Source organism: Zootoca vivipara, chromosome 2 (genome assembly GCF_963506605.1).
Source record: "Zootoca vivipara chromosome 2, rZooViv1.1, whole genome shotgun sequence".
In the NCBI taxonomy this organism is placed as follows: Eukaryota; Metazoa; Chordata; class Lepidosauria; order Squamata; family Lacertidae; genus Zootoca; species Zootoca vivipara.
This window is the reverse complement of record NC_083277.1, coordinates 1846651-1860753: the sequence shown is the minus strand read 5'-3', so window position 1 is coordinate 1860753 and position 14103 is coordinate 1846651. Positions and strand designations below refer to the sequence as shown.

Below are 14103 nucleotides of genomic sequence, written 5' to 3'. Positions count from 1 at the left end.
GTTTCTAAAAACCGCAGAAAGATAACCCCCAAGTCCGAATTGGTCCCACCTCAATGGAGAGGGGAAGAGTCGTGGAGAAGTCAAGTTGCACCAGGTAGTGATCTGACCATGGCACATCTTTCGGTTCGCTTTTACTTAGTGTCAGATCACCAACATCCATACTTGATCTGTCAATATTTTCATCTTCTGCCGTTCATGTTTTTGCGCCCAGATATCACCAGGAAGCTGTGGATCCTTGATTTTTGTGGTGCAGGCTGTACCCCTGGGCATGATATATGATTTGAGGGTGAATTTGGGGGGGGGGCATGCAAAAAGGTGAAGATTCTTGAGGATCCGTGAGAATCCGTGCTTCAAAACCACGTTTTTGGGCCATGGTGTCGCCAGGAAGCTGTGGATCCTTGATTTTTGTGGTGCAGGCTGTACCCCTGGCCATGATATGTGATTTGAGGGTGAGTTTTTTGGGGGGCCATGCAAAAAGGTGAAGATTCTTGAGGATCCGTGAGGATCCGTGCTTCAAAACCCCTTTTTTGGGCCACGGTGTCGCCAGGAAGCTGTGGATCCTTGATTTTTGTGGTGCAGGCTGTACCCCTGGGCATGGTATGTGATTTAAGGGTGAATTTGGGGGTGCCCCATGCAAAAAGGTGACGATTCGTGAGGATCCATGCTTCAAAACCACGTTTTTGGGCCACGGTGTCGCCAGGAAGCTGTGGATCCTTGATTTTTGTGGTGCAGGCTGTACCCCTGGGCATGATATGTGACTTGAGGGTGATTTTGGGGGGGCCCATGCAAAAAGGTGACGATTCGTGAGGATCCGTGCTTCAAAACCACGTTTTTGGGCCACGGTGTCGCCAGAACGCTGTGGATCCTTGATTTTTGTGCTGCAGGCTGTACCCCTGGGCATGATATGTGATTTAAGGGTGAATTTGGGGGTGCCCCATGCAAAAAGGTGACGATTCGTGAGGATCCATGCTTCAAAACCACGTTTTTGGGCCACGGTGTCGCCAGGAAGCTGTGGATCCTTGATTTTTGTGGTGCAGGCTGTACCCCTGGGCATGATATGTGACTTGAGGGTGATTTTGGGGGGGCCCATGCAAAAAGGTGACGATTCGTGAGGATCCGTGCTTCAAAACCACGTTTTTGGGCCACGGTGTCGCCAGAACGCTGTGGATCCTTGATTTTTGTGCTGCAGGCTGTACCCCTGGGCATGATATGTGATTTGAGGGTGATTTTTTTTGGGGGGGGAATGCAAAAAGGTGAAGATTCGTGAGGATCCGTGCTTCAAAACCCCTTTTTTGGGCCACGGTGTCGCCAGGAAGCTGTGGATCCTTGATTTTTGTGGTGCAGGCTGTACCCCTGGGCATGGTATGTGATTTAAGGGTGAATTTGGGGGTGCCCCATGCAAAAAGGTGACGATTCGTGAGGATCCATGCTTCAAAACCACGTTTTTGGGCCACGGTGTCGCCAGGAAGCTGTGGATCCTTGATTTTTGTGGTGCAGGCTGTACCCCTGGGCATGATATGTGACTTGAGGGTGATTTTGGGGGGGCCCATGCAAAAAGGTGACGATTCGTGAGGATCCGTGCTTCAAAACCACGTTTTTGGGCCACGGTGTCGCCAGAACGCTGTGGATCCTTGATTTTTGTGCTGCAGGCTGTACCCCTGGGCATGATATGTGATTTAAGGGTGAATTTGGGGGTGCCCCATGCAAAAAGGTGACGATTCGTGAGGATCCATGCTTCAAAACCACGTTTTTGGGCCACGGTGTCGCCAGGAAGCTGTGGATCCTTGATTTTTGTGGTGCAGGCTGTACCCCTGGGCATGATATGTGACTTGAGGGTGATTTTGGGGGGGCCCATGCAAAAAGGTGACGATTCGTGAGGATCCGTGCTTCAAAACCACGTTTTTGGGCCACGGTGTCGCCAGAACGCTGTGGATCCTTGATTTTTGTGCTGCAGGCTGTACCCCTGGGCATGATATGTGATTTGAGGGTGATTTTTTTTTGGGGGGGAATGCAAAAAGGTGAAGATTCGTGAGGATCCGTGCTTCAAAACCCCTTTTTTGGGCCACGGTGTCGCCAGGAAGCTGTGGATCCTTGATTTTTGTGGTGCAGGCTGTACCCCTGGGCATGGTATGTGATTTAAGGGTGAATTTGGGGGTGCCCCATGCAAAAAGGTGACGATTCGTGAGGATCCATGCTTCAAAACCACGTTTTTGGGCCACGGTGTCGCCAGGAAGCTGTGGATCCTTGATTTTTGTGGTGCAGGCTGTACCCCTGGGCATGATATGTGACTTGAGGGTGATTTTGGGGGGGCCCATGCAAAAAGGTGACGATTCGTGAGGATCCGTGCTTCAAAACCACGTTTTTGGGCCACGGTGTCGCCAGAACGCTGTGGATCCTTGATTTTTGTGCTGCAGGCTGTACCCCTGGGCATGATATGTGATTTGAGGGTGATTTTTTTTGGGGGGGGAATGCAAAAAGGTGAAGATTCGTGAGGATCCGTGCTTCAAAACCACGTTTTTGGGCCACGGTGTCGCCAGGAAGCTGTGGATCCTTGATTTTTGTGGTGCAGGCTGTACCCCTGGGCATGATATGTGATTCGAGGGTGAATTTGGGGGGCCCCATGCAAAAAGGTGAAGATTCGTGAGGATCCGTGAGGATCCATGCTTCAAAACCACGTTTTTGGGCCACGGTGTCGCCAGGAAGCTGTGGATCCTTGATTTTTGCGGTGCTGGCTGTACCCCTGGGCATGATATGTGATTTGAGGGTGAATTTGGGGGGCCCCATGCAAAAAGGTGACGATTCGTGAGGATCCATGAGGATCCATGCTTCAAAACTACGTTATTGGGCCACGGTGTTGCCAGGAAGCTGTGGATCCTTGATTTTTGTCTTGCAGGCTGTACCCCTGGGCATGGTATGTGATCTGAGGGTGATTTTGGGGGTGCCCCATGCAAAAAGGTGACGATTCGTGAGGATCCGTGCTTCAAAACCACGTTTTTGGGCCACGGTGTCGCCAGGAAGCTGTGGATCCTTGATTTTTGTGCTGCAGGCTGTACCCCTGGGCATGATATGTGACTTGAGGGTGGTTTTGGGGGGCCCCATGCAAAAAGGTGACGATTCGTGAGGATCCGTGCTTCAAAACCACGTTTTTGGGCCACGGTGTCGCCAGGAAGCTGTGGATCCTTGATTTTTGTGCTGCAGGCTGTACCCCTGGGCATGATATGTAATTTGAGGGTGAATTTGGGGGGGGCCCATGCAAATAGGTGAAGATTCGCGAGGATCCGTGCTTCAAAACCACGTTTTTGGGCCACGGTGTCGCCAGGAAGCTGTGGATCCTTGATTTTTGTGCTGCAGGCTGTACCCCTGGGCATGATATGTGATTTGAGGGTGAATTTGGGGGCCCCCCATGCAAATAGGTGAAGATTCGCGAGGATCCGTGCTTCAAAACCACGTTTTTGGGCCACGGTGTCGCCAGGAAGCTGTGGATCCTTGATTTTTGTGGTGCAGGCTGTACCCCTGGGCATGATATGTGATTTGAGGGTGAATTTGGGGGGCCCCATGCAAAAAGGTGACGATTCGTGAGGATCCATGAGGATCCATGCTTCAAAACTACGTTATTGGGCCACGGTGTTGCCAGGAAGCTGTGGATCCTTGATTTTTGTGTTGCAGGCTGTACCCTGGGCATGGTATGTGATCTGAGGGTGGTTTTGGGGGGCCCCATGCAAAAAGGTGACGATTCGTGAGGATCTGTGCTTCAAAACCACGTTTTTGGGCCACGGTGTCGCCAGGAAGCTGTGGATCCTTGATTTTTGTGCTGCAGGCTGTACCCCTGGGCATGATATGTAATTTGAGGGTGAATTTTGGGGGCCCCCATGCAAATAGGTGAAGATTCGCGAGGATCCGTGCTTCAAAACCACGTTTTTGGGCCATTGCGACCCCACGAAACAGTGGGTGCGTGATTTTTTTGGTGCTGCCTACAGACTAAGACATGGTTTACGGTATCATGGTGTTTTTTTTTTAATTTGAATTAAAAAATCATATGAATTCATGAGGATCCGTGCCTTGGAAACAAGTTTTTGTGGTGCTGCAGGGCAGCAACGTTTTGGATCCACGTTTTTTATAGTCCAGTCTGTAGTCGTGGCTTCCAGATGTGATATGACACTGGATTTGTTGGAGTTAGTATTAAAAAAGTGGAGGATCCATGAGGATCCGTGTAGATCCGCGTTTTACCTTCTTCCCCCCCAAGAGCAGGAGGCCAAAGACAGCGGTGCCCCGTCCTCTTCCCATCCAAACTCAGGGAGAGGCTGCTCTGCGGACGTAGCTCTAGTGGCAAGGGCATCCCAATAGGAACCGGAAGTGTCTTTGCTAAATGTGTTGGAAGTTTCCAGTACAGAAGTGGGGGCCAGAAGAGAGGAGGGGCGTCGGTGAAGAACCCCCCCACCACCAACTGTTATGTTTCTACTGCGCATAAGAAAAGCGGAATATTCTGGAGCTAGGGAGGCGGAGGACCAGAGAGGATCAAGAGGTAAAGAGGGGGAGAGGGAAAAGAGGGGGAGGGGTAAGAGGGGAGGGGAGGACAAAGAGACCCTCCCACACCCCCCTAAAGAAAGCGCCCTCCCTGGTGCCCATCGACAGGGGCCTGGATCCATGCGATCCAGGTGGGAAGAGGGGACCAACACCTGCAGGGTTTGCCTGGCAAGATCTCCTTGGCAGCAGCATTACCAAACTCACCTTTCTCTTTCCTGGGGGGCCGAGAGATGCTCAGCTGCCCTGTACCCCCTTGGACGCCTTGGAGGGAAGGGAAATGGGGTGCCTGCGAAGGGGGTCCCAACGAGGGTCCCCATCCCTAAGCAGGACTGGGGGCTGAGCTGAGGCCCCCAATTCTCCCGGTTTCCCCCTGGCAGGAATCCATGGGATCGTGGGGCGCCTTTCTGGCTGGGGAAACAGAGAGAGGGAGTCCATGGAAGGGTTAAAAGGAAGGGAGAGGAGCCTCGACAGGGACCCCCCCTTCCAGCACCACTTACTCTCCCCCATCACCCCCACTTCCCTGCTGACAGTCCCAAATTATCTGTATTCACTATGACTCAATCTCCATCCTTTGGATGGTCCTGAATACCACCATTTGGTAGCCAAACCCAAACCCAAAAGTCCTGCTGGGATGCATCTTGGCTTGCCTGCTGATGAAACTGAGTGTGTGATGATTCATAATACTGTCATTTATCCGTTTTAGACCCCTAAGTAGTAGCAGTAGCAGTTGCCAGGATATCTTCCTGCTTGCCTCTCTATAGTTCCATCCTTTTTTCAGACCTTGTGGTAGATTGCAGTGTTTAGCTGCTTATAACATTGCAATGTTTAGCAAGTGATATTGTGAGTTTTCTTGATGATTACATTACAATGTTTAGCTGGTGATAACATTGTAGTGTTCAGGTGGTGAGTTATCGCGATGTTGAAAACAATATATCGCCCCCTAGCCCATACACAAATTGTGATTCGCCATATGTTGCCAGTTAAAATATTAGGAAACAGTTAACACGATGTTAACTTCCTGCTGGTCCTGGACAATATACACTAGTGGCCAAAATTGTGGAAAACTTTTGGAAAAGTGTATTTCCGAGGTGAAACCAAGATTGAATTATTGCCTCTCATAATTGGGTTTTATTGCTGGGTTGCTTCTGACTGACAAGTTTCTTTAGTCGGCTCCTCTTTAGTCTGGGCTTTTCCCAGGCAGTTCCAAGCAGTGGAATATGATAATCTTAAAACCACCTTTTGCACACAGCAGCAACATGACATGGAGCTGAAACCTGTTGAAATATAAATGCTACATTAGCTGGAAAAAGATCCCGTACAGAACACTTCAGTTTGGGCTCCAGTATTTTATTTACTGTATATTCCGGCGTATAAGATGACCTCCAACATTACCAGTTAAAATATAGAGTTTGGGATATATTCACTGTATAAGAAATACGACCCAGTGTATAAGACGACCCCCTGATTGGCTCATTGTCTATACAAAATCTCTAAACACTCATGCTCATTGGCTACATTCAGATGAAGGAAAGATACTGCATATAAACCTAATCAAGTTCTACTTTGTTTTCTGGTTATTTGACTATAGCTTTTGATAGAATACAGATAATTGAACAAACTTTGTTGCATTACATTCTTCATTACAGTATATTTCCACTGATATATAATTTAATGGTGATATATAATTTAATGGTATTACTAAAAAATAAATAAAATGGTGTTATGAGCCATCAAACCTCAGAAATACACTTTTTCCAAAAGGTGTCCACAAGTTTGGCCACTAGTGTATCAATATATCGCCCAGCTCTAATTACGACCTATATTTCTGGCCCAGTGTATCATTGCTGATTTTACCAGTTTGACTTTTGTTTCCCATTCCTTTTTTAAGGAAAAACGGAAAACAAAAGGAAAAGACAGGGGCGGGGCGGGTCATATTCTTAGACCATAACTTTTAGACCATAGAATCATAGAATCATAGAGTTGGAAGAGACCACAAGGGCCATCCAGTCCAACCCCCTGCCATGCAGGAAACACCATCAAAGCATTCCTGACAGATGGTTGTCAAGCCTCTGCTTAAAGACCTCCAAGAAGGAGACTCCACCACACTCCTTGGCAGCAAATTCCACTCTCGAACAGCTCTTACTTTTAGGAAGTTCTTCCTAATGTTTATGTGGAATCTTATTTCTTGTAGTTTGAATCCATTGCTTCGTGTCCACTTCTCTGGAGCAGCAGAAAACAACCTTTCTCCCTCCTCTATATGGCATCCTTTAATATATTTGAACATGGCTATCATATCACCCCTTAACCTTCACTTCTCCAGGCTAAACATACCCAGCTCCCTAACCTGATCCTCAAAAGGCATCGTTTCCAGGCCTTTGAACATTTTGGTTGCCCTCCTCTGGACACGTTCCAGCTTGACAGTATCCTTCTTGAACTGTGGAGCCCAGAACTGGACACAGTACTCCGGTGAGGTCTGACCAGAACAGAATACAGTGGTACTATTACTTCCCTTGATCTAGATGCTATACTCCTATTGATGCAGCCCAGAATTGCATTGGGTTTTTCAGCTGCTGCATCACACTGTTGACTCATGTCAAGTTTGTGGTCTACCAAGACTCCTAGATCCTTTTCACATGTACTGCTCTCAAGCCAGGTGTCTCCCATCCTGTATTTGTGCCTTTCATTTTTTTTTTTTTTTGCCCAAGTGTAGTACTTTACATTTCTCCCTGTTAAAATTCATCTTGTTTGCTTTGGCCCAGTTGTCTAATCTGTTAAGGTCATTTTGAAGAGCGGAGGGTCTTGTTCTCTGGGGTATTAGCCACCCCTCCCAATTTAGTGTCATCTGCAAACGTGATCAGGATGCTCTCAAGCCCATCATCCAAGTCATTGATAAAGATGTTGAACAAGACTGGGCCCAAGACAGAACCCTGTGGCACCCCACTAGTCACTACTCTCCAGGATGAAGAGGAGCTATTGATGAGCACCCTTTGGGTTCGGTCAGTCAGCCAGTTACAAATCCACTGAATGGTAGCATTGTCTAATAATATTGAATAGATTTCAGTTGCTAAGAACATTCCACAACCATAAGCGGAATGTTTGAGAAAGTGATGTTAGGGCTCCCTTCCCTTTTCTATCTCTCAACACAGCATCGTAGCCACTTTTAAAATCTCCTGATGTTGGCAATCAGTGAAGAAAATCCAATATAATAAATCAATGTTCTTAAAATTATTTTAAATTTAGTTCAGTCATTGTTCCTCTTCTTTTTGTCTTGATTTTTGGCCAGCAGATGCCTTTTTAGTAAGCACACAGTTGTAAATATGTTAGTTTGGAGGTCTTCAGAGTCTGAAAAATCCAAAAGTACTTTCCCAGAAATAAAATAATTTCCAGAGAGCCAATCTTATCTTTCTTCTAGAAAACAATTATAATATTCTTCCATCAACTAGCATTGTATTCTTTCTCAGATATATCCTGCATTTTAAGTCAAGTTCGATCTCACCATCAGATAAGGTCCGGCTCAGATTAAGTTCAAGTACTTTTTAAAAGTACTTGATTGGTATAAGCAAAGGCTATGTGTATTCTTTCGGTACTTTTGTATCTGAAGAAGTGTGCATGCACACAGAAGCTCATACCAATGAAAAACTTGGTCTCCAAGGTGCTACTGGAAGGAATCTTTTTTTAAAAAAAATTGACTTTTGGTTCTAATTATTCATTACTTGACTTATCTTACAAAATAAATTTCATCCACACTGCACTTGCAGATGTTTCGTGGCTATAGCACCCTTAATGGGAGCAAACTTCCTTTTTCCATTCCCATTTTCTTGCCAAATTAATCAATTTAGTCTATTCCTTAATTTTTCCTCACCTTCCAATCGGCACAGTGTCTGGAATGGTGACCGCTTGTGGCTGGATTCAGAGGCTTTAGTTCCGTAGAGCTGCGCTGGTGTCTAGCTCACCGGCTCCTTTGCCCTCCCCCACCCCGGGTTCCTTTCGGGACAGAGGCAGAGATCAGTAGATCCGCAGCGCCGTCAGTGAGTCTGCAGGACCCCAAGACACTCCAATGCTCCTCTTGGGGTTTTGGGGGGCGGCGGGGTGCCCTTGCACTCTTCCCCTCGCTCTATGAAGCTGAATCTGATGCAGCCATCAGATTCCCATTCCAATAAAATCTCGTAGATTTAGGAAATCACTTTCTCTTTACTCTCAATAATACCTCTTTCAAAGTGCAAACTTTGAGTCAAAAAACCTCTCCTTTTATCTTGTATAAGATAATCCGATGGTATTGAAACCAGTCCAGCAGTGCACCTCCCACCTCATCCTGTTTATTCAGTTTTATTTTTTCTTCCGAAAAGTCCAAAATATCTCTGTAAGTTGCCCATTGTTCTTCCATATTGCATCTTTTAAAAGTTATTGCTTCTGTGGGTGAAAGCCAAAGAAATATATTTCGTTCCAGCAGATTCTTATATTTAGCCCGTACTCTAAAATGTTTTTTCCTAATAACATGATTCATAAAGCTCTTGTGTGTTTTAGTTTTATCATACCATAACATTTTCTGATGACCTTCTAAATCAAATAGCTTAGTGTCTTTCAATATTACCCACACCTTTTAGCCAGTAGAGGCATGTTGTCTCATAGTATCAATGTAAAACTGGCAGCGAGAATCTACCTCACTCCCAAGTATCCATTATAATTTTATATTAAATTATTGGTTTCTTCCCCTGCCAGATAAAGCTAAAATATATTCCAGAACTTTCAAAAATGTTCAGTTAGTTCTGGAAAGAATGACCACTCGCTTGCCCCAACAAGGCTGACATATGGAGGTCTAAATTCAAGAATATTCTCCTCCTGAGCACTCCTTCAGCTGACTGCAAGCACCAAGCCTTGTCACTAGTCCTCTGACAGGCCCATAGTACGGTCCCCAAAAACACTCAGGCCTGGGTCTCCCAAAATGTTCAGTATGAACGTGCTGAGGCCCAAAAGACTGTGCAGGTGATTAATAAAGATATAGAGGTTGGATGAGGAACAATATGGCCCGGGGGAGGAGGATTAGTATGCAGAGGATGAAATATGTCATTAGAAACTATGAACCAGAAAAGAAGAAGGCATGTTCATGGACATTACTGCATTGCAGGGGTTTGGACTAGATGGCCCTAGGGTCCCTTCCAACTCTCCAGTTCTATGGTTCTATGACAGGGGAAGAACATGGGAGAATGTATGAGATGTTAAAATAGGAAAAGTGCTTACTGAACTTTATGTGTTTCATAATCCTTTGTTCTCTTCCTTCAAACACAAACAGGACTTTATTTTCCACTCACTCCGAAGGAAGTGGTGGGGAAGACAGTCAGAATTCCGGGAGACTGATATTTGCTTAGGATTAACAAAGAAACCATTTACATGCATGGAATGCAGCAAGTGATTCAGTCAATGAACACACGAACTTCACATCAATGAACTCAAAGAGTGGAGAAATCATTTCAGGCTATGGAGCGTGGAAAAAGCTTCAATGATAGTGGAACACCTAGAAAACATCAGCAGACTAACACAGGGGAGAAACCATTTAAATCTATGGAGTGTGGAAAGAGATTGAGACAGAGTTCAAACCTTTATTCACATCACTTGACTCACACAGGGGAGAAACCATATAAATGTATGGAGTGTGGAAAGAGCTTCACTCAGAGTGCACACCTTGGGAGACATCAACGGACTCACACAGGGGAGAAACCATGTAACTGTATGGAGTGCGGAAAGAGCTTCAGTGACAGTGGAGCACTTAGAATTCATCAAAGGATTCACACAGGGGAGAAACCATATAAATGTATGGAGTGCGAAAAGAGCTTCAGTGACAATGGAACACTTAGAAAACATCAACGGATTCACACAGGGGAGAAACCATATAAATGTATGGAGTGCGAAAAGAGCTTCAGTGGAAGTGGAACACTTAGAATTCATCAACGGATTCACACAGGAGAGAAACCATTTGAATGTATGGAGTGTGGAAAGAGCTTCAGTCAGAGTTCGCACCTTAGGACGCATCAAGGGATTCACACAGGGGAGAAACCATTTAAATGTATGGAGTGTGGAAAGAGCTTCAGTCAGAGTTCACACTTTAGGACACATCAAGGGATTCACACAGAGGAGAAACCATATAAATGTATGGAGTGTGGAAAGAGCTTCAGTCAGAGTTCACACCTTAGGACACATCAAGGGATTCACACAGGGGAGAAACCATTTAAATGTATGGAGTGTGGAGGGAGCTTCAGAACGTGTACAGAGCTTGATATGCATCAAAGGACCCACACAGGAGAGAAACAATTTAAATGTATGGAGTGTGGAAAGGGCTTCAGCCAGTCAGCACACCTTCATATACATCAACGAACTCATACAGGGGAGAAACCATATAAATGTATGGAGTGTGAAAAGAGCTTCAGTGAGAGTGGAGCACTTAGAAAACATCAACGGACTCACACAGGAGAGAAACCATATAAATGTATAGAGTGTAAAAAGAGCTTCAGTGAAAGTGGAACACTTAGAAAACATCAACGGATTCACACAGGGGAGAAACCATTTAAGTGTATGGAGTGCGAAAAGAGTTTCAGTGACAGTGGAGCACTTAGAAAACATCAACGGGTTCACACAGGAGAGAAACCATTTGAATGTATGGAGTGCGGAAAGAGCTTCAATGACAGTTCACACCTTAGGACACATCAACGGATTCACACAGGCGAGAAACCATTTAAATGTATGGAGTGCAGAAAGAGCTTCAGTGAGAGTGGAGCACTTAGAATTCATCAACGGATTCACACAGGAGAGAAACCATTTGAATGTATGGAGTGTGGAAAGAGCTTCAGTCAGAGTTCGCACCTTAGGACACATCAAGGGATTCACACAGGGGAGAAACCATTTAAATGTATGGAGTGTGGAAAGACCTTCAGTCAGAGTTCACACCTTAGGACACATCAAGGGATTCACACGGGAGAAACCATATAAATGTATGGAATGTGGAAAGACCTTCAGTGACAGTTCACACCTTAGGACACATCAACTGACTCACACAGGAAAAAATATCTAAATGTATGGAGTCTGGAAAGGTCTTCACTTATGGTGGAACTATTAGAAAACATCAACAAATTCACACAGGAGTGAAAACCATTTAAATGTATGGAGTGCGAAAAGAGTTTCAGTAGAAGTGCAACACTTAGAAGTCATCAACGGATTCACACTTGAGAGAAACCATTTGAATGTAAGGAGTGTGGAAAGAGCTTCATTGAGTGTTCACACCGTTTTTCACATTGCTAGACTTCCATAGGAGAGAAACCATATAAAGGTATGCAGTGTGGAAAGGGTTTCAGTCGGAGTTCCCACTTTGATGTACATCAACAGACTCACATAGGGGGGAAACGGTTGAAATATATGGAGTGTGGAAAGTACTTCTGTCAGAATGGAGTTCTTACAAAACAATGTCCTCATTGTGGAACAATGTGTGGATCCAGAATTGGCCTCCACAGTCACTTACGGACTCATTGTTAAGACCATGTTCATGGAAGATAATCTTACTTGGCTACAAGTGATCATCAATTAATTCAAAAGAGGAGAAACGGTTTAAATGGAAGGAAAAAAATACACTAATGGCAGTGGAAGAAGCAATGATAACCGGTCTCAAAGCAATGTTTCTTCAACATAAACTTTGTTGGATTGGTCATGTTGTTTATGTCAAGTCCTTTGAGGGAAGAAACTACTAGAAGTATTTGGAATGTAGTGGAAGACTCTGGAAGGTTCATATTGTTTTGACTAACTCAGTCACACGGCAAACCCTCACGGTGATCAACTCCTGCCCGAAAACCTATGTTCTCATTGTGGAAAGATGTGGGGATCCAGAATTGGCCTCCACAGTCACTTACGGACTCACTGTTAAGACCATGTTCATGGAAGATAATCTTACTCGGCTACCATCAATTAACTCGAAAGAGGAGAAACGGTTTAAATGGAAGGAGTGTGGAAACTACATTGGTTATAATGGAATATTCACAAACATCTATGGACTTTCAGAGTGGAGGGAAGGTGGGTGTGAATCTGGAGTGGTGGTGGTGAGTGATGATGAGCTGAGAGGAAGCTGGTTTGGGAAAGAGAGTTGGAAATGTTTGGAGTTGGGAATGGAGAGTGGGGATGCTTTGGAAGCAGAGTATTACTATTACTATTATTATTACTGTTGTTGTTGTTTAGTCGTTTAGTCGTGTCCGACTCTTCGTGACCCCATGGACCATAGCACGCCAGGCACTCCTGTCTTGCACTGCCTCCCGCAGTTTGGTCAAACTCATGTTCGTAGCTTCGAGAACACTGTCCAACCATCTTGTCCTCTGTCGTCCCCTTCTCCTAGTGCCCTCAATCTTTCCCAACATCAGGGTCTTTTCCAAGGATTCTTCTCTTCTCATGAGGTGGCCAAAGTATTGGAGCCTCAGCTTCACGATCTGTCCTTCCAGGGAGCACTCAGGGCTGATTTCCTTAAGAATGGATAGGTTTGATCTTCTAGCAGTCCATGGGACTCTCAAGAGTCTTCTCCAACACCATAATTCAAAAGCATCAATTCTTCGACGATCAGCCTTCTTTATGGTCCAGCTCTCACTTCCATACATCACTACTGGGAAAACCATAGCTTTAACTATACGGACCTTTGTCGGCAAAGTGATGTCTCTGCTTTTTAAGATGCTGTCTAGGTTTGTCATTGCTTTTCTCCCAAGAAGCAGGCGTCTTTTAATTTCGTGACTGCTGTCACCATCTGCAGTGATCAAGGAGCCCAAGAAAGTAAAATCTCTCACTGCCTCCATTTCTTCCCCTTCTATTTGCCAGGAGGTGATGGGACCAGTGGCCATGATCTTGGTTTTTTTGATGTTGAGCTTCAGACCATATTTTGCGCTCTCCTCTTTCACCCTCATTAAAAGGTTCTTTAATTCCTCCTCGCTTTCTGCCATCAAGGTTGTGTCATCTGCATATCTGAGGTTGTTGATATTTCTTCCGGCAATCTTAATTCCGGCTTGGGATTCATCTAGTCCAGCCTTTCGCATGATGAATTCTGCATATAAGTTAAATAAGCAGGGAGACAATATACAACCTTGTCGTACTCCTTTCCCAATTTTGAACCAATCAGTTGTTCCATATCCAGTTCTAACTGTAGCTTCTTGTCCCACATAGAGATTTCTCAGGAGACAGATGAGGTGATCAGGCACTCCCATTTCTTTAAGAACTTGCCATAGTTTGCTGTGGTCGACACAGTCAAAGGCTTTTGCATAGTCAATGAAGCAGAAGTAGACGTTTTTCTGGAACTCTCTAGCTTTCTCCATAATCCAGCGCATGTTTGCTATTTGGTCTCTGGTTCCTCTGCCCTTTCGAAATCCAGCTTGCACTTCTGGGAGTTCTCGGTCCACATACTGCCTAAGCCTGCCTTGTAGAATTTTAAGCATAACCTTGCTAGCGTGTGAAATGAGCGCAATTGTGCGGTAGTTGGAGCATTCTTTGGCACTGCCCTTCTTTGGAATTGGGATGTAGACTGATCTTCTCCAATCCTCTGGCCATTGCTGAGTTTTCCAAACT

General features: G+C 45.3%; 1 protein-coding gene across 1 annotated transcript; it reads left to right on the top strand.

Moving 5' to 3' along the window:
- Positions 1 to 4354: 4354 nt before the first annotated feature.
- LOC132591222 (zinc finger protein 271-like) lies at positions 4355 to 13237 on the top strand. The gene is made up of 2 exons (XM_060268710.1): positions 4355 to 4522; positions 9815 to 13237. The coding sequence occupies exon 2, from the start codon at positions 10000 to 10002 to the stop codon at positions 11503 to 11505; it is 1506 nt and encodes a 501-aa protein (XP_060124693.1). The 5' UTR covers positions 4355 to 4522; positions 9815 to 9999; the 3' UTR covers positions 11506 to 13237.
- The last annotated feature ends 866 nt before the right edge of the window (positions 13238 to 14103 follow it).